The following is a 20,007-nucleotide window of genomic DNA, read 5'->3' as shown; positions in this document are numbered from 1 at the left end:
CATTTAGGAGATGACAAAATATCTGCCATATCAAATATATTTTGAAGAACAAAGATATTAAGGAGGCATACTCTTGGAACAGAAACATTTTAGTAGTATGCCAAGATGTGTACCAAATAACTATCCAGACGGAGAATGCATTCAAACACACAAAACATTTCCTGTCCTTGGTTAATTTTTATTTTGAAGAGCCTTTTGGATGCAACCTTCATCACAACAAGAGCCTATTTCTTGCAGTCATAGATATACAATAGTGAAATGAATTGGAGGTGTGGTGGGCAGGGCTGAAATGTTCTTTTGTGTGCGCGGGAGACTATGCTTCTAATTCAGGCACCTGTAATCAACCACTGAGTGCCTATTAGGGCTAAATAATAATGCCCCATTGTCTGTTTAAATTCCCTTATTATGAAATTAATCAGAATTTCCAAGAGAATGAAATAGGCATGATAGGCTTGATGTCCTGAGATCTGGCGAAAGCCTTGAATCTAGTTGTGGCTTTGCCTCAGCAGGAAGTTCTGCTCACACAAGTTCTGTGTGGAAAACCTCTGGAGAGAATGGGTATGGAGTGATGACCTACAGGACGTACAGAGGGCTGGTGGAAACCAATAACCAATAGTGATTTAACACTAAGTGCTAAGGAACATAGCATAAACCCATTGTGGGAGCTGCACAACAGCACTATCAAACCCTGACAGTGTGTCATGGTTTCTCAAAACTCAAGACCAAACATTTCACTTTCTCATCCAGCTTATACGCAGTGTCTGCATGCCCTTCACTTTCCCTGTGCATCTTCTCTCAAATTTTCTCAGCATTCCTCTCCCAACTTCAAAATGGTGATTTGTCCCTGTTTCCCCCCTTTTACAGCCACTTTTTATTTTTTCATCTTATGACTCAGTTCCCCTCCCATTTGTAAAACATGTCTGCGTCTGTTCCCTGTGTAATAATTCTCAGATCTTGTGTCCTTTTCACATAGCTTCCTAGCCATATTTATACTCTCCTTATTTACACACAAGTGCCTCTAAATCTACCAATTCCCACCATAGTATTTCTCTTTGCTTATGCTTGAGCTATTCCCAGAGTGATTCATGTAGTGCTGCTACTTGGGCAACTGGGAGATCCATGCAGCACCTCATACACAGTGGAACTTGTGGAAAACCAGTCTTAGGTCGCATTCAAATGTTTACTTATCAACGTAACAGAATTTTTTCCTGTTACCAATAGCTCTATTTTTATTTTATGTGTTCCTCCCTGACCTTTCTTTCCTTTTCTTGAAGCTCTTAGAGTGCAGTCCTAATCTGTTGATGTTAATAGCTAGAGTAGGGTTAGAACGACACTTTGCTTCCTCTGTGCTAGTAGGGCAAAAATACTGCCGGGCTTCAGGTGATGGGCCACAAAACAGGGCTTTTCAAGGATGGGGGCAGCTTTGGATCAGCTGGATCCTGTCCCCCCTGGACTCCCCAAAGGGCTACATCTTTTGAATCCCTCAGGTACACCAGCACATGGCATAGTGAAAAGGTAAGGAAAAAACATCTACCACCCGCTTCTATCCTAATCATTGTTAGCTAGCAGGACCTGATATGTGACGTCTGCTACTCCTTCCTGAATCCACCTAGGGATGCTGTACAAGATGTCTAACAAAGCTTTATGCTTCTAATCCCTATCTCCTGTCAGAAATTTAACCATAACATATTTATCTTAAAACACTGGGACCTATATTTTTGTGATGAAGATTTTGTCTTTTAACACCAGGTCTCGATGCATTCTGGTAAGAATAGTTCTTAGACAACATCTCTTGTAGTCTTTGCTCTCACACAAAAGCGTATATTTTTTTAGGAGTAAAGGATTTTGGCTAAAGATGTTGAGTGAAATTGTAACAATGCACACATTGAACATGACCCATGTAGAAAGAGACTCATTATATTTAATTCTTGGTGATAACAATATGAGCACGGACAGGAAATTTGTTTAGAGCTATACATAAACAAAGCTACTTTTAGGTGCCCCCCTCCCAAATTCTCACACTGATAAGAATGTACCACAGCCACTAGGAGACATGCATTTTGTTTTGCAAAATCCCTAGCAACAAATATACCCATCTTTCAAAGTTAAGTTTCTCTGGATAAAACATGCAATTCAAGTAATGGTATATCAAGGTTTCAGATTAATTGGCTTTATGAAGCAACATTCAATTCATCTGCAAAGCAAAGCAATTAATATTTCTGAGATCAAGGGCCAATGTCTGATTCATACCACTTTGACATTGTGATTAAAGCTAGCTATTTATTTCCTGGTCTAAGCCCTTCTGGTATTGGAAGGAAAAAAAGAAGGAAATCGGTTCTCAAATGCGCTATGGTACTTTCTACAGTTAAATAACACTGAGAAAGTGAAATCTTCAAAAAGCCCAAATTAAAAAGCTAAAAAAAGTTTTAACTGAAACTCGCAATAATGAGCAACAAATGAAATCCTCAGGAAAACTTGTGCTAATTCTTTGGCTTAAGAAAGCTAAACTGGCAGGTCTTTGGAAAGCCAATTCATCTATACTACACAATAGACAAAGCTAAGAAAAAGAAATGACAGAACCTTAAGGTTTCTGTGTGTCATAAGGTTGGAGGTAGATGCCATCCATCTACAAGAGGTCAGATCCTGCGTTTGGGGTCTGAAACCTCTGCACTCATTGTTTAGCATAGTTCATTCCTGATCTAGGTGGTCTGGTGACAAATTAATCTGACACCAGCTTCGCAATTTCACATCTTGATCAGGCACTGTTAAAAGTCTTGATGTTTCTTATGAGGTATAAAGTATGAATTATTTCACCAAGCGTGACATGATATCAAAAAGGTCAATCGCTTTTGTATCTATAGATACAGTTGCATTGAGAGATATCAGAAGTGCCTTTTGCAGATACACTGAAAAGGCACTAGAGTTGTTGTTTTCCAAAACAACTTTGTTGGTTAAAGTTGTTATCCTTACTCATTTTACTTATCCATGGAAAAGTCTATAGCAAAGGAAGCAGTCCTGCAAGTCTCTACTTCCGATGAGCTATTCTTCTCACTTGGACAATTTACCATGTAGTAAAATTACTTAGGTCTCTTTTGATTTAGGCTTCTATCTTATACCCAGTGTCCTGGAAGTAAGCCCCGCTGAACTCAGTGGGACTTACTTTTGAGAAGCCATCCGTAGGATTGCATTACTAGGTACCAGTCCAACACATAGTGGAATTCCTCCCTTCCACTAGTGGCAGTAATTGGACTGTTATGAATTCCAGTCACTTCTAGCTTGACCTAGAGGTGAAAAAAAGAGATGTCCAAACATTGTCGCGAACTGGTCAAGTCTCTTAAGGCACAGTTTATCTGAAGAATTGTACCTTCCTATAAAAATAAATGCCAGTTCTATGGTAATGTTATCTTCCTCCTGGAAACATAGTATACACAATAAAGTTTACATGTGTTAAGTAGATTTGTCTAAAGAAGTATCCTACAAACATTCATGAGGTTTGACATTGTAACTACAAGTGTAAAACAACGTAGACAAAACATGACTATATGGAACAACTTGTTTGCAAGGACACATTATTACTTACAGACTTACTGTGACTGACAATTGGAATAATGATATTCCAATATCCTCATCTAGACCAATATTGTGCATTTCATTTTGATGCTAAGAAATCAGCCTCGAAACATAAAATGAAGATAGATTAGGAGTTAGATGCTCATTTCAAGTCCCCAAACTAAAAGTAATTAAGAGTGTAGTGTTTGTGGAAATGCAGCAAAACTGAGCATAATCTTACTTTGTCTAATTGGGACAGTACTGCACAAAATAAGACATGTATAGCTGAGTACATAATTTGCTTCAATAATAGTAGCAGCATAGTTTCCCACTGTATCTCTCCAGGGCCAAATAGTTAACTGTTTTTTCCCATTTATACATTGCATGCTAATACTGAATATGATTTGGAATAGTTTGGGGATAATGCATATGAAAAAATTTAAAACACCAAGTCCATGTCTAAAAACTCCTAAAACCTTTATCCTTCGTTTACCAGTAGTTCATCTCTGCCAGCCCAGCATATCCTCTATTTTTTAAAAGAAAACTGGGAAATAACTGAGTTTATCTTTACAGATACTTAAAAACAAATATATGGCAGGTTTTCATTACGTGCCTCCAAAGAGATCATCAGATTGCTATACAGTGTATTAAGGACAAAAGAAAAGCTCCTGAAACAGAGTTATGATTCAGCAAATAACTTTGGCATTGATCCATTTAAATGAACACAAGCATAGATTGAGAATACTGTCACAAATTATTCTTCCTGTGCCTAAGTATTTTTGAGTGGGACATTTGTTGCAAAATGATACTTGGAAAATGCTTTTTGTTCCAACAAGACTTGAAAAACACAAGACGGAAACATCTCTAAGAACATCCCCCTACACACACACACACACACACACACAAAACTTTAATTTTTGTCAAGTACTATTTCAGCACCATGCTTCCCTTCAGGAAAGGAGTACTTGGAGATTCTCTAAAATGCTGTTACATCTCCCCTCTTTTTGCCTCTGCTCCTCTGGAGATGAGCAGACAACCTTTCCAAGTGCATGTGACCTATTGGATCACATTTCTATGATCACAGGTGCCAATGGATTTCACGTGGCCCTCTGTAGAGGGCACAAAGTGCAAAATTGTCATAATGTCACAGGTTGCGTGACTCTTATTGTTTTGGTGCCTTGGTCTTTGGCCCAGAAGTCTTTGGCTGTCCGGCCTTCCCTTTGTAGCCTGGAGCTGGAGTAACAGGGTGTTCGGATTTATGCCCATTGTATCCATTTACAAAGACACACTGATAGTAGCGGACAGCAGCTGGGAAGGAAAAAAGAAAAGAAAAAGAATGGTCATTAACATTTGGTTTTGGTTACTATTGCATTAAAGTGGCATTAATCTGAGGAAACACCAAGTTTACCAAAGTGTAGGTTGACATTCCTACTTTACTTCTATACTGACTGTTGTTTGACTCTAACTCCCATCATTCCTGACCATTTGCCATGCAGGGGATCAACAACATCTGGAGGGCCACAGGTTCCCCACACCTGATATATATTATACTCAGATAGCTCCCATATAAATCTATAATATTGTCAGGATTGACTTTCTTCAACATAGTTAGACCTGGTGCCATCACACCAAGGTGAATGCTAACCACTCCCTCCTGCAATCTCATCTTCCCCATGCTTGTTTACCTCTACACAACAAATCCAATATTATGACCTAGAAATGACATGATCTTTCAAATCAAACTGAAACTGAACCTCACATACACCATTCTTATTTTATTAATAGAAATAAGATACAGTAAGAAAACAATCCAGTTACAAACTCACATTTATCTTTCTTTGTTGCACTTAGATCAGTGTGTCCCTCTATAAAAAAAAGTAGTAAATGCAAGGTTCTTTAGTAAAAAGAAACTTAAAACAATATTTGTGTTTCTAGGTCAATGATGGAAAAGGGGAAAATATAAAATCAGCACTGTTTGGGTGATAGAAGGTATTATTATTATTATTATTATTATTATTATTATTATTATTATTATTCAGGCACTGCAGCGGGGTGGCTAACCTTCTCCTGAGTCTTACAGTCAGTTCCCAATTCTAGATCCAGATGACAGGAATGGGCTGATAAGTGTCTGAAAATATCAGGCCTCTAGAAGGAAGGCAGTATGTGAACGGCACAACCCCAAAACTATGTATTTACGAGGAACTCTTCCTTATCAAATATATATATGCAAATATATATTTTTGCATAATAATTATTTGGACTTTCCATCATCTTCTGAAGTAACAAAGCTAAATGGAGTGTAACAGTATCCCTGGTTCCTGCAGCTAAAAGTATAAGCCCATACCTGTATGTGTATGTGTATCCAGTTCAGTTAAGCCTCTCCTCCTGCAAATGAGGGGAGGGGTTGAGGGCGGGAGCCGAGCTCCGCCTCAAGCAGGGGGCGTTAGCCCCCTGCCACCCACTCACCTGCCTGGCACACCATGCCCATGGGCAAGCGCCCAACCAGGTGCCTTGGAAGGGGCGTGGACTGCAGCTTAACTCGCTGCTGCGCCAGCCACGCGGCCCTCACTTCAACTGAGGTGATCCAATGCCTAAGCCAATACCTTTTCACTTGCTGTAATCAATAAAGTTGTGGCCTTTTCTTGCCCATTAACCTTACATCACGTGTCCGTGTGTTTTCATTCCACTACGCGGGGATCGGGTCCTTGAACCACAACCATGTATTATACATGTCCTTTCTCATCTGCTCTTGTTTATCATAGAATTATAGAATTGGACGGGACCCTGAGGATCATCTAGTCCAGCCCCCTGCAATGCAGGAAAATGCAGCTGGCCCATACAGGGATTGAACCTGCAACTTTGGCATTATCAGCACCATGCTCTAACCAACTGAGCTATCCAGGCCCTGTGTATCAACACAACCAGTCAAGTTTTCCAAGAAAGCTTTCTTCTTTTCTTAAATCCTTGTGCCATGCATATGTTGCATGATGCATTTTGAACTTGGGCACATACATCCAAGAAACGATTCTCCATACAAGGGGGAACCTTTTTGTGAGTGAGCCTGTGGTGAGGCGAGCCTTTGCAGCCCCACAATGCCCCTTGTGTTATTTTAGTGTTTGTGGAGGGTCACATGAACCTCCCTAAAGACACACATGCACAGGGACACACATTCTCACTCGGCTAATTATTGAAGACACACCGATGAATAATTGCCACTTTTCCCTACACACAAAAGGAAGCCAGGTAAGAATGTCTGTACTTGAGCATAAAACATACCATATGAAGCTGCCCTGTACCTTCACTAAACCAATTAAATCCCTGCTCTGTTATGAAAACGCCATAAACTATTGATGCTGGTCTTCTTCAAAGTTGTTTAAAGACTGTAAAAAAATAAAATCAAGCCATGAATCTTGACTTGAATATAAAAAACTGTTATTTTGGCTAATTAGAGGCATCTCTGGGCAATTCCACCATGAGCAAAATATGTAATGAGTTATGTGTGTCAGAAACAGGTCACCCAGCAGTCTTTTTTAATTAAAGCAAAGTAGTTTGGCAGAAATGGTGATGCAGACAGGTTTTTCTTAAGAGACAATGTGAGAAAACAAAATAATTATTCATTTGTATTGACACGTTAATTGAAGACAGGATCAACATTATGGATGGAAAATTCAACCTAGTGCTAAGGCAAATGTTTCATCAGCACAAGGATTTATTATTGTCCTCCCTTTCCTCCCCACCCTGCACCCCTGATTACAGACCCTTCATTTGGGTTAAGTCATTTTCTAATGAAATCAAACAATTTCAGTAAATCTATAGTGATGACAGGGCAGAAAACCTCCCTGGGCTTCTGCCTAGGCTACAAAGTACTCAGCCTGGGCATTGGGAGTGTGTTCACCAGCTATTATCCCTTCTTTGAACTCTTCAAATGGTGTGTGAAGGAGACCACTGCAGCAGAAATAAGTTGACCAAGAACAAAGGGGTTTAACCAAAAGAAACTGAGCTGTCCAAGAAGTGGGAGCCCCTGAGAAAGAAGAGGAACATCACTGGCAAGCAAACAAACCCTGAAGTCAGGACTGGTAGTCAAGAAGCAGATCATGGAAGATGAAGATATAACAAGCAAAGGTGATAAAACGGGCAAAATACAGGCAAGAGGTCAAAAGGTGATAAGACCTAACCACTCTCAGCACTCTTAACAAACTACAACTCCCAGGATTTCTTAAGGGAAGCCGCAACTGTGTAAACTGGTATCACGAGTTGAGTGGGGATTTGAACCTTGGTCTAGTTCTACTTGCTAACCAATATACGGTCCCTAAAACATATGCTGCTCCTTTGACCATATTGCAGGGCTAGAAAGAGTCCTTGACTTTTTCTTTACACGTTTTGTTTAATAAATTAATGTTTTATCCTTATTTCTGAAAAAAACCTGACTCATAAATTAAGGGTAACTTGGGGTGCAGCTAAACCTATTGATTTTGTCTTCATTTGGCAACCATGACAGGTTAATTATGGGGATGGCAGGTCTCAATGAAATATGGTTTTATTTGCTAATCATAACATTTGCTTTGTATTCTCTTTATATCAGGTCAGTTTTTGTTGCAACATCTAATTCATTGTGTAATATTATCCCTTGAGAATGTACTTTATGTGGTAACCGCTGTGAACCCCCCTTTTTCGCACAGCTTTTCTTTTGTTATTTTATTCTATTCTTTGTTTCTTACCAGATTTCTTTTTTTTAAAGGAAGATGGAGGTCCAAAACATCTGGAGGGGAGCCAGCTGGGAAGGCTGGTTTAGATGCTACATTTATTTATTTGTTTTTCTTTAGATCCACACATACTTCTACAACCACCCTAGTCTTTATTGTTCATTGGCACTACAGCAGGAAAAAAACCCTCAACCTCTAGGCCACTGTTGGCATATTTCAAGATGCTGGGGGAGATGATGAGCAAGTTCTACCTTACACATAACAAAATGAAAGGTCAAAAATGTGCCAAGACAATTCACCCACCTTTTAAAAATGGCAGTCCCTAGAAATACTAAATGTAACCTATTAGGTAGTGGGTTGGGGAAAGCCACCCGTTTTTGAGGAAACCCCATTATCCTCTTTTCTGTCTGGACTGTGCACTAAAAGAAACCCTTGAGAAACCACACACATCTCTAATAGAAACTGATGGCTTGTAATTGAAGCACAGTATCGTATGACTTTATGCTGGGAGGTATTTTGCCTAGCTTGGGTTCATGGATGGATGCCTAATGCTGCAGAAGTCTCCCCCCTCCCCTGCCAACAACTGAGGTTAACCAGAGTGTGGTTATATAAGACTCTCTCTGTGTTCTTCTGATGAAAGGCAAACAGCATTAGGCTCTTTTGTGGGTGTTATGATGGAGGATTTTTTTTTTGGGGGGGAGGCTGTTCTTTACATGAGGAACACACACACAGCAAGAGGCAGGCACCTCCCTCCCCTGCTTCACTAATTGTAAAGGGGCTGCCATATTTGTAATCAAGTAGGCCAGTGGGCAATATTTTAAGGGTTTCTATAATGTGGAAGATGTACCTTTTTTAGATGATCAGGAAACAATAACTACCATTCTGGCCTACAATAAAATTTTGCTGGAGCCCAAAAAGGAAAAGAGATTGTCACACCCTCCACACAGAGATATCCTCAGATAATTGCACAGGACCTTAATCTAACGTTAATCTCAACCCCTATTTGGAATTGAAAATATGATTCCTGGTTGTGCAGTGTTTATACACCCCCAGTTTTTAAAGAGTGTTATTGTCCTCCATTTTCCTCTGCCATAGGTTGGGTATTGAATAGATCACCTATGTTTGGGGTAGATAAGAACATAATAAAAACAAAACCAGGTCTAATCATTTCTTCAACATGCAAAGTTAACTAATCAGTCTTAGAGCCAGTAGAGGATTATATTCAGTACTGATTTGCAAAGTGCAAAAAGATACACACAGATACACTCATTATTTCTCTGTGACAATAATCCCCATCCATTTAAAAGGATGAAAATGCCATCACTGGCTTGTGAATTACATCATTAAGCTGTCATCTGTCAGATCTCTTCTTACAGTTTGTAAGTCTTATGTTTGCATTGCCCTGAACCTAAGCACTGGTATCAAAGTGGGTTGGAAATTTGTAGTTTTCTAACCCACTAGTCCCCTTCATGGATCACTGCCTTGTCGTGGCGAAGGGGCTTGAATGACTCCAGGAAGCTCTGAGCTATGCCGTGCAGGGCCACACAAGATGGACAGGTCATAGCTGAGAGTTTAGACTAAATGTGATCCACCTGGAGAAGGAACTGGCAAACCACTCCAGTATTCTGCCAAGAAAACTCCATGGACATAAAAAAGGAGAAGCTTTGAAAAGAAAGTGAGTTTCTCCAAGATATGCTCTGGTTCATGGGGTCACGGAGAGTCGAATACAACTAAGATGACTAAATAACAACCCCACTAGCATAAGGGATTTAGTATGCCAAATTATAAGAAAAAAACCAAAATATATTGCAGGATAATGGGGATGAAGACTCATGTATTTAAGGCTATTCAGTCACTGTAACATTCAATTACCTGCATCTTTCATTTGGTAGGGGTGTGCATTTGTTTCTGTGGGCTTACATTTTCTGTTTTAGCTACCAGCAAACTGCCACCAACCTTAGCAGCAAAATCCAGGAATTCTATCGAAGCAACTGCAGTGTTCCATGCACCAGAAACCATTTAGTTATGCTGGCCACATGATTCAGAAAGCTGTCTGCAGACAAATGTTGGCTCCCTTGGCCTGAAAGCGGAGATGAGTGCTGCACCCCATAGTCAAATCTGATTGCACTTAACTGTCCAGGGGTCTGTACCTTTACCTTATTGGAAAGCCTGATTGACTGTCTGGTGTGGCCCACATGGAAACCACAGTGTCTAGAATTTCCCATTATTTCTCAAGTGCAAGTGGCAACAAAACAAAACCCTTCGCTCTTCTGAAAATTGACTTCTTGTTCAAATCCCATAACAGAACAGCAGCATCAGGAGTAGTACATTTATATTTTAGGGTTAAAAATGTATTACATTTCCTGATAGGCCTATGAAGTTTTCAAGGGCAAATGACTCATTCTTTCTCAGTCCCTGACAGAATAAATAACAATATTTTTGATAACCCAAGTTGTGTTTTGTACAATACTGACATGTACTATATGTCACCTGAGAATCAAAGAAGTTTGCAGTGTTGTTAACCCTAAGCAGAACTTACTTGCTCTTGCAGCTTTTGAAATCTTGTCTGCAAAGGAAAGAACGTTGTATGTCAGAGAGACAGAGAGAACTTGAAAGACAATTGAACAACATAACAGCCACCCTCTTTGCTTATTAATACAGGTTTTGATGAAGTTAACTCAGATGAATATATGAAGTTGTCAGGCAGTGATGATGACAATATGCCCTTGAACAACTTCTTTGATAATGTGATTGGAGACTGTTGCTTTGCCCAGGCAAACATCTAAGAAACCCTACTGTTATCTACCACGGTGGGTGCAAAGGGTAAACGTGTTTGAAAAAATGATAAGCTCCAGCAAGAGACACAGCTTCACTTGTCTTCCTACTTGCTACCTAATTCATTCATCTTTCCCTGGGGTGCAACTTTACTTATTAGAATAAAGAGCAAATGTAAAGCTCCAATTTATGCGATCTGCACTCAGACTGCAACTGATTCGTAATACTAATTTAAGAAAACACCTTTAATATGATCTAAACATGCATTAGGCAAGTAAAATGGCACATAGGTTGTTATGTAGGGCAAACAGTTGACTTCTGCCCCTGAAAAATGAAGAGAGCCATTGTTGTGAGTGGTGGGATCCTGGGCATGTACTGCACTTGGGAGTGATTATGGGGCTGGCAGATTGGCAATCCAAACTCAAAGTATAGATTCATAAACATGCACTTCATTTTTTATTACAATGGAGTCCAACCTGCTCTGGTTGTAGCTCCCAGGTCAGCCAAACAACTAGTGACTACATCTCTTCAAAACCAGTCTCTCTTTTATGTACCACATGAACATTTCATTCCTCACAGAATGCTATGGGAGAATCCTGGATGTGTGTGTGAATTGCACCAACTAATAATCTATACTTTGGGAAGAGAAATGTGCAGTTAGGTGGATTTGTACTGTAAACAGCACCACTGAGGACTTCCTTCTTTTTCTCATGTGTTTTTGTAGGGTGGACAAAAGGGGAAAGAGGACACACTTTCTGTATTAATCTGTTTTGCTCACTAAAATCCATCAGGGATATAAGAAATCTGTTTATCTCCAACTGCTTCAATTCACATATGTGGTTAATAATTTCAAGTGAATAAAGCTGATTAGCAAATCCAGTAGGATCATGTGCAGGAACATAGACCACCAGTACAGTGCTGTCAAGTAACATGGGAAATCTTATCTGAGCAAAAAAATCTGGTAAAGGAGGGGAGTGGTAGAGTTATCCTGGCCAACTGACATGACAGTAGAGGTGACCAGCTTGCCAAAGTAACAAACACTGAACACAAACATGGGAAATCATCATGTATGATCCTTGGCTCAAACTGAGAGAAAGTTGTTTGTAAGTTCCATTGAATTCAAAACTAACATTCAGTTATGGCATATTATGCCCATTAATAGACAAGACCCATTAATAGACAAGACCCATTCTTAATTGGATTTAAGAAGGCCTATTTTCTCTGGGTTGGCTAATGTTTATATGTTCATCCCTACTAATATTCAGCTTGAGCTGTACACATGTAGCCATTAGAGGACTGGGTGACTTTGGAAACTTAGAGCAAAAAACTGTTCATTACCTGTTGTCACATTGTGATGGTAGTGGGTTTCTTTTACTGCTGGGACTGTTAAGCAAAACAGAAAGATCCAATTCATTTACATTCCCAAGGTCAATTTAAGCATTAAAGTTCCTCATTAAACCTACTATGTTTTATATATGTTGTAAGACGCCCAGAGTGCCTGGGGAAACCCAGCCAGATGGGTGGGTTATAACAACAACAACAACAACAACAACAACAACAACAACAACAACAACAACAAAACAACAACAACAACAACAACAACAACAACAACAACATCACTTGCATATTACCCTGTTAAGTCACATGCATTGTGCAGGTTAAAACAACAACAGCAATAATATTTCTGACGCTAATATCACATTTTGGTGCCCTGTTAAACACATTTTAATTTCTAAGAAATCATTGGAATTGGGCATTTAAAAAACATGCTCAATTAAAACCAAAACACAAAAAATAAGGAAAGGGACATTCTTTTGGCAATTTGCTGCAGGATAAGAGGTTCTAATAGGATACTTCACAAAAAACTATCTAAGCAGCATGATTCTATATAGATTTCGGGCCCCAGAGAGATCAGACTGGCCTCGACCTGAAGATCGTCACTTGTCCAGTTTTAATTTTAATTTGTTTGAATTAATTGTGGGATGTATCTTAATTTATTGATCGCTTGTTTTATGCATTGTCTTACTTGTATGATGTTAGCCGCTCTGAGCCTGGCTGTGAGCCCGGGCGGGATATAAATAAATTATTATTATTATTTGTACCAATGTCTCTAAACTAGGGCTGAGCCCAGGTTTCATGTTAATCTTCATGCCAAAATCTGTATTTTAACTAGATCAAATCTTTTCCCAAATATGCCTATACATTACCCAGAATCGGAATATGTTTGTTCACCCCCACCCTGACAACCCAGAGATATAGGACTGTTGAGAGGGAGCTTTTTAATGCTACTGTTTAGTTAATGGCAGTAGAAATCTTAGAGCTTGCTAAAGCTTCTGGGAGATGAAGGGATACAGCTCAGGGAAGCTCCTGAGCCTTGGGAACTGTGAAGTCTCTGAGCTACTCTAGAAGTTGTAAGTTTCATAAATGCTACTATTAATATCTGACATTGTACCATCTTGTGAACATCCACACTTAACAAAGGAGGTCATTTGCAATTCTTCTACAATCTGGACATATGCAATCATGGTTACAATGTGCAGAATTATGGGGAAGAAAAAGCACATCCTGGTCTCTTGGAGCTATCATTCTTGGGTTAGAGAATCGTTTAGAGATTATTGCTTAAGAGCAGAAAATGTTTCAATTGGCTGCTGAGAACTGAAAATTAAGAACATTATTAAAAAGAAATAAATTAAGGGATGCATCCAATGTTATATTTCCCTAGCTGTCATTTGAAAATACTTATAAGGAATCCACCATGAAATATCACACATCTCTTTCTGTTCTAGTAAAAAAATTATGGGGAGTGCATTTGACAAAGCTCCCAGGAGCACCTCCAAAGTTGCTTCCTCACTAGAATCTTGTAGCATTTCTGAGGTGTTGCACTCCTTGGGTAATTATCAGAAAGTAGAATTTAAATGGAGCTTTTACAGAAGCTCTTTATACAGCATTATAACCTATTTCGCCCCATGATGAAGAAGTTTCTATAATGTATGCTCAAAGAAAGCCCTGTTGACAGGTCCTACCCACTTAGTGATAAAGAGCCACACTATTGTGTCTCATTCAGGATAGCTTACGTTTTGGAACATCACAACAAAGCATGCCAAAAGCTGGGTTGGTCCGAATTCAGTGTGTGGAGATGGCACAGATTCATTTCTCAAAGCATTGGTTGATATGTAAGTTTTATTTGTGTGTTTTTTGTGTAGCTGCCACAGGTTGGCACAGCACACATTTCCACTATATATATATAAGATGTACAGAGAGATAATATTTTCTTCAACATGGAATGTAAATCAGCTCATCACTTCTGGGCTGCCATACGACCGATACTCATGCTTCACACTTCTTTCTACAGAGCTGTTCTCCATGCAGGAAAAATAAATAATTGTGTCAAATGTTCCTGATATATCCCGATGATGGAGGGCGGATGGCATATAATAATGTGATGTGCAGGCCAGATAATTCTTTTGAGTATACAGGCATAGAAACATGTGCGTCAGCCATCTCTGTTGGGTGAGTTCTGCAGGAGTTTGATTTAATTGCTTTGTAGGAAAGCTAAGCACACCCTTATTATTTTAGCTGAATATAATACTCTAGAATTTTGCTGTTCTTCCTGTCACTGAAAAGAAAATCCCATGAAATATAAACCCCCTGATTTATGGCTTACAAGGTTTTATATGTAGCTCCTTGTATTACCTGTGACCTTTTTTTCTTTAAAATGTGCCTTCTCCACTTTTTTCCCTGTGTAGATCAAGAAGTGAGAAATAAAGTACAGTATAATAAGCTGAAAATCAAAATATGCAATCCACATTGCTGATTCTTTTTTCGGGATGGGGGGAATTAGCACATCTGCAATATAACGACCATTTAAAGAAATCGAGCCCTTACTTTCTTTTTCCTTCAAAGGCGTCTCTTTTTTCTTGGCTGGGGAGATTTCCAAGGCATAATGATTAAACCTTAGTAGCCTTGAATATTTGCACACTTTAGTTTTAAAAGCACCTGAAGGACATGTCTGCTGTGTCACTCCATCAGCAGTAGCAAGAGCGAATGTGACCAGCAGTGGCCTAGTTACTATATTTGCACCATTCTATGCCACTCTATGGACTTCCATTGAGCCATATCTCAAAACCTTCTGGAATACACATATGCTCTTTTTCAGGCTTCCGAGAACAGAGTCAATCATCTGTGTCTTCACACAAGGAGGCAGATTGAAATTAACAAAGGTGCAGTGCTGCAGGCACTTTTGCCATTCCCTGCTGAGAACAGCAGCAACTATCTGGCAGTCTGCCTTGGTTCATCCCCCACCCCGCCCCCACCAACCTGATCTGGCTCACTTTAATACAGCTTGGTTGAGTGTCTTCTACAGCACAAACCATCTGCTAAGCTGCAAGCTGGGCTGCCACTAATCAGACCAACCTAGATCAAACTCCTAAGGACCTGGCGTGCCCAATCCTATGCAGAAGCAAATCCCACTGATTTCAATAGGACTTGCTCCCAATAAGTCTTGAGTTACATCTGCAGCAACTGTGAATGAATAAAATAAACCGACACTTTCAGCCAAATCCTTTGATAAGGCAAGTCTAATCAGTTTTCATGGAGCTCAGTGGATATGGCAGTTTTTATGAGCTAAAGATCTAGAAATGCTAGGCTCCATTAAGTCAAATGGTGAACCTGTTCTTATTGCTCAATATCTAAGGGGGGGAACTATGTTTACCTGCTACTGTGGTTTCAGCTGATGGTTCTTCAAGGAAGGTATGCATGAGTATATGGAAATTATAATAAAAAATTAGAAAAATTGGAAGGAAATAAGCAGAAGATCTTGATAATTGGATACGTTGACACTTTTGTTAACATATGCATGAGCTATTAATTTGACACTGGGCACATGACTTTCCTGGATCCATGCATAAAAATATCACATTTTAAAGGTAAACCCTACAACCCTATGGGGTGTTGCTACCAAGCACATGTTTGGATTCAAGTCTATGTAATTTGGGAAATGCAAATCTTTAATAATGGGCCATCGCAATCCTTTTCAGTCTCAAAACAATTAAGTCAGACGTTATTCTCCCATGATATAATGAGGCATTGTTTCTGCTTTGGTACATATTCTGGTTTCACTGTGAACCTTCCATCTCTATTACCTTTGAGATCACTGGAAAGAAACAAAACCCAGCACTACCTTGTTCAATTACTTCTTCCAAAATAATCTTGGCATCAATAATGGCATTTCTATGATAATGAGATAATCACTGTTTCATTAGAAAAACATTGTCTCCTATTTTAGGCATCAAGTCACAACAGAAATTCTTTTAAAGCAATCAGCATGCATTAACAATTATTTTAATGTGAATAAAGCTTCTGATGTTGCAAAATTATCAACTCGTGCCACAGGCAATTAATTAAAGATAAATGGAAATAGGATGAATTAGTAATTATTTTTTAAAAAATACAGTGCTAATTAATTTCCTTGATTGCTATTATTATCTATGTGTAGATAATTTAGGGTTTCCTTTAAGTGCAAATATATTTGCATGATCTAGCACAAAGATTACAAATCCATAGTTAATTAACTTGATATATTTTGAAATCTTGCGCTACAACAGTCTGTTGTTATACCAAGAGATGTGAAATAGTCACTACATTGATAGATTTGGTTGTATAAATATTTCTGAAGTTTCACCCTTTCACTTCACAGTGAGATGCTCAGCAAATCTTTAGTTAGATTGAGCCAGTAAAAAATGTTGGTTGTCATATCAGTAAACCAAAACTACATGAACACACTCTCTGTGTGTTTCCTAGGATAAGGCAGAACAAAGTACGCATTTTGTGGCAATGCATTCTAGACACCAAATTCTGCTCATTAAAACAAACATTCATAAGGATCGCTGCCATCTGCTGGCTCCATTGGGAATAGCACAGCAAGGATTTGCCAGAAAATTTTCACCAGTCATTCTGTTTTCTTTCTTTCTTTCTTTCTTTTTTTTTGCAGCAAAGTGCTATCTGACCACAGTAATTCTCTAATGGATACACACTGTTTCTAACGCACTGGGCAGTCTGCATAAATCATAAAAAGGTATACCTACCAAGAACAGCAGCAGCTCATATTCTCTCACACAATCTATCCAAAACCCCGCTTAATTACATTTAGATTGCAGTGCGGCCAATTCTTCCTATTTTACTTAATATTGCTTTCCGCAAAGCAGTGAATCATTATACATATTTCATGGACTTTCATCGATGGGAATTGAATCAGGATCATCAGGATAATCCTATGCTGTAGGCCGTGTTATTGCATTTAAATCTCACCCTTCCTCCAAGGAGATGGGAAATTTCTCATTTTACCCTCACGTCAAATCTGTGAGGGAGGTTGGGCTGTGAAGTGGTCAGTGGCCCAAGGTTAGTGTTCTTCATGGGCAAGTGGGGCTTTAACACGAGATCTCTTTATTTTTAAAAAGGCATATGTATAAAACACCTCCTTATAAGTGCAAAAAGTGCAAAATAGTCTTCTGCATGCAAATTGCATTTACAACACATGCATGCCTGCTCAGAAGCAGAACTCAGTGAGCCTTCCTTCTGAGCAGAAATGCATAGGATGTGCCATAAACTCGGGAGGTTGGATTCTGCATTCTCTTTACTGCTAGTAGCATTTGCTAAGTTAAGTTCTGCAATTACTACTACTACTACTACTACTACTACTACTACTACTAATTCTGGGACGTGGGTGGTGCTGTAGGTTAAATCACAGAGCCTAGGGCTTGCTGATCAGAAGGTCAGTGGTTCAAATCCCCGCGATAGGGTGACCTCCCGTTGCTCGGTCCCTGCTCCTGCCAACCTAGCAGTTCGAAAGTACGTCAAAGTGCAAGTAGATAAATAGGTACCGCTCTGGCGGGAAGGTAAACGGTGTTTCCGTGCACTGCTCTGGTTCACCAGAAGCGGCTTGGTCATGCTGACCACATGACCCGGAAGCTGTACGCCGGCTCCCTCGGCCAATAAAGCAAGATGAGCGCCGCAACCCCAGAGACTGTCACGACTGGACCTTAATGGTCAGGGGTCCCTTTACCTTTACCTTTTACTACTACTACTACTACTACTACTACTACTACTACTACTACTACCCCACCCTTTAAACTATGCTTCCAGGGTGGATTACAACAATGCAATGTTAATATTAAAACACGATTTTAGTATTACACAATACTAAAGCCAATTTTAAACAACCCAATGTTACAGAAATAAGGTGGATCCTAAAAATATCAAGGTGTTCTTGCCAGAGAAATGAGGGTAGGGAGAGGCTTTTTTGCCAAGTTCCCTTTCCTCTTGCAGCTCCTAGTGTCACTCTCCACACTGTTCTGAATAGTAACCCCAATATCTGGAACAGATTTCGGGGGGGGGGGCTGCAGGGGGAGGGAGGTAATCAGTGAAATTGCTTCCTCCCCCCCATTTCACTTGTGGGGTCCCTCTGCTAGTCAGAATCTTCTGTAATTATTATTATTATTATTATTTATTAAATTTGTAAACCACCCAATACCATCAGGTCTCAGCAGTAGCATAATTATCACGAATATTTCAGAGGAGTGAATAAAGAAAAACAGAGAATAGCTCTGTTACAATGCATGCAAAGTTAGTTTTCTATTGTTATAAATGTACTATGGCACATACTTTTAGTTTCTTTAGGCTTGGCTGGAAAGAAAAAGAAGAAAGAAGCATATGAGAACGGAATGAAGTGAGAGAGCTAATGCTGAGCTATAGGCCTTGGTTTGAACATACCCCACTGTGTATATTCTTGACATACATATTAGAATGTGGTGGTACCCTTTAGAAGCATAATTTTAGTTTGATATTTTAATTATTATTTATTATTAGTAGTATTTAAATAATAATTAAAATATCAAACTAAACAGTTCCAATAGCAAAAGGACTTTTAGCTGGGCAACAGAACTTCGTCCTTCCTCACTTGCCACCACATCTGGTCCTCCCTCAAGCCTCCAGAACAGATTTGTTTTTTTGGGTGGTGGTGCTGGCAGTGAGCTTGTGAGGAAAGGAGGGGGTTGGGAAGTTAAAACTTATTGTGCTAGTGGAATTGTTTGGATGGATACCACACATTGTAATTATGATGGAAACAATCACTGAATATTTGCAGTTGCTCAGATACCTGTATAATTCACCTGATTTTTCTGTCCCACCTATACAACATTCCAGAGCATCTCTTGAACCCTCCAGAGCATCCTTTGTGTATGTGTGCAGGGGAAGCAGCCAGAAAAGGACCGCTGTGCAAGTAGAATTCTGCTCAGTATTCTCTGGATCTAACCAGATGCATCTGTTGTCACTCAGTGGTGTTGACCCATTCTGCTACAACTAACTAAAGGAGTTGAGAACCTGACCAGAGTAGGTCTATGACTAGCTGGGCTTCCTCTAGCAGCCACGTATATCCTTTAAGCTCTAACACTTAAAGTGCCAATGAAGGTTTCTGATCATGTTAGAGCCCATAACAAAAAATGGCCCTACAAATGGACCCATTATCTTTCTATCACCCCACCCCAACACCCAACTCTAATGGAAAGGAATAGCACGGGGGGTGGGGTGGCTATCAAAGCAGTCTGGATGTACTTTAGGTGGGAGGTTGTTTCTAATGAAATTGGAATGTGTCCTGTTTCAGGAGAATACTCTTAATATTTTGCATAGGTCAAATACAATTAGCTTTTTCGGTATTGTATACAGTATACCACGTGTAAAGATACGAGTCAAATGTGTAAGAGGGAATGTTGAATTCATGGACCATACTTTCATATGTGGTGAGACTTTGTGAAGGTGTCCAAAAATTGGTCTGAAGTATATTTCGGAATATTCAGAATTACTGGGTGGATGATACAGATCTTTTCAAATAATCTGACAATCTTTCCAGGGTGTTACTCAAAGATTTGACTGCCTTTGTGCTTATATCTGCTAGGCTTTGAAACACTGTTTCCTTGGAAGTCCACGA

At 39.4% G+C, this 20,007-nt stretch overlaps 1 protein-coding gene across 9 annotated transcripts in view; it reads right to left on the bottom strand.

Annotated features, from left to right (window-relative positions):
• Positions 1–295: 295 nt before the first annotated feature.
• Positions 296–20,007, bottom strand: part of TRDN (triadin) — a 203,476-nt gene continuing 183,764 nt past the window's right edge. For 8 of the 9 annotated variants that reach the window (XM_082216111.1, XM_082216112.1, XM_082216104.1 and 5 more), the window contains 8 exons: positions 18,687–18,707; positions 15,739–15,765; positions 14,913–14,948; positions 14,721–14,765; positions 12,366–12,410; positions 10,792–10,818; positions 5,376–5,414; positions 296–4,857 (listed from right to left, as the gene is read on the bottom strand). In XM_082216111.1, the coding sequence (XP_082072237.1) occupies positions 4,712–4,857; positions 5,376–5,414; positions 10,792–10,818; positions 12,366–12,410; positions 14,721–14,765; positions 14,913–14,948; positions 15,739–15,765; positions 18,687–18,707 (386 nt within the window). In that variant the 3' untranslated portion in view covers positions 296–4,711. The remainder of the gene's footprint in view (positions 4,858–5,375; positions 5,415–10,791; positions 10,819–12,365; positions 12,411–14,720; positions 14,766–14,912; positions 14,949–15,738; positions 15,766–18,686; positions 18,708–20,007) is intronic. The other variant, XM_082216106.1, reaches the window with a different exon arrangement.

The sequence above is a fragment of the Podarcis vaucheri genome (genome assembly GCF_965113315.1).
Source record: "Podarcis vaucheri genome assembly, chromosome: 3".
Taxonomy (NCBI): Eukaryota; Metazoa; Chordata; class Lepidosauria; order Squamata; family Lacertidae; genus Podarcis; species Podarcis vaucheri.
The sequence above is the reverse complement of the archived record's forward strand: the minus strand, read 5'-3'. Positions and strand labels throughout refer to the sequence as shown.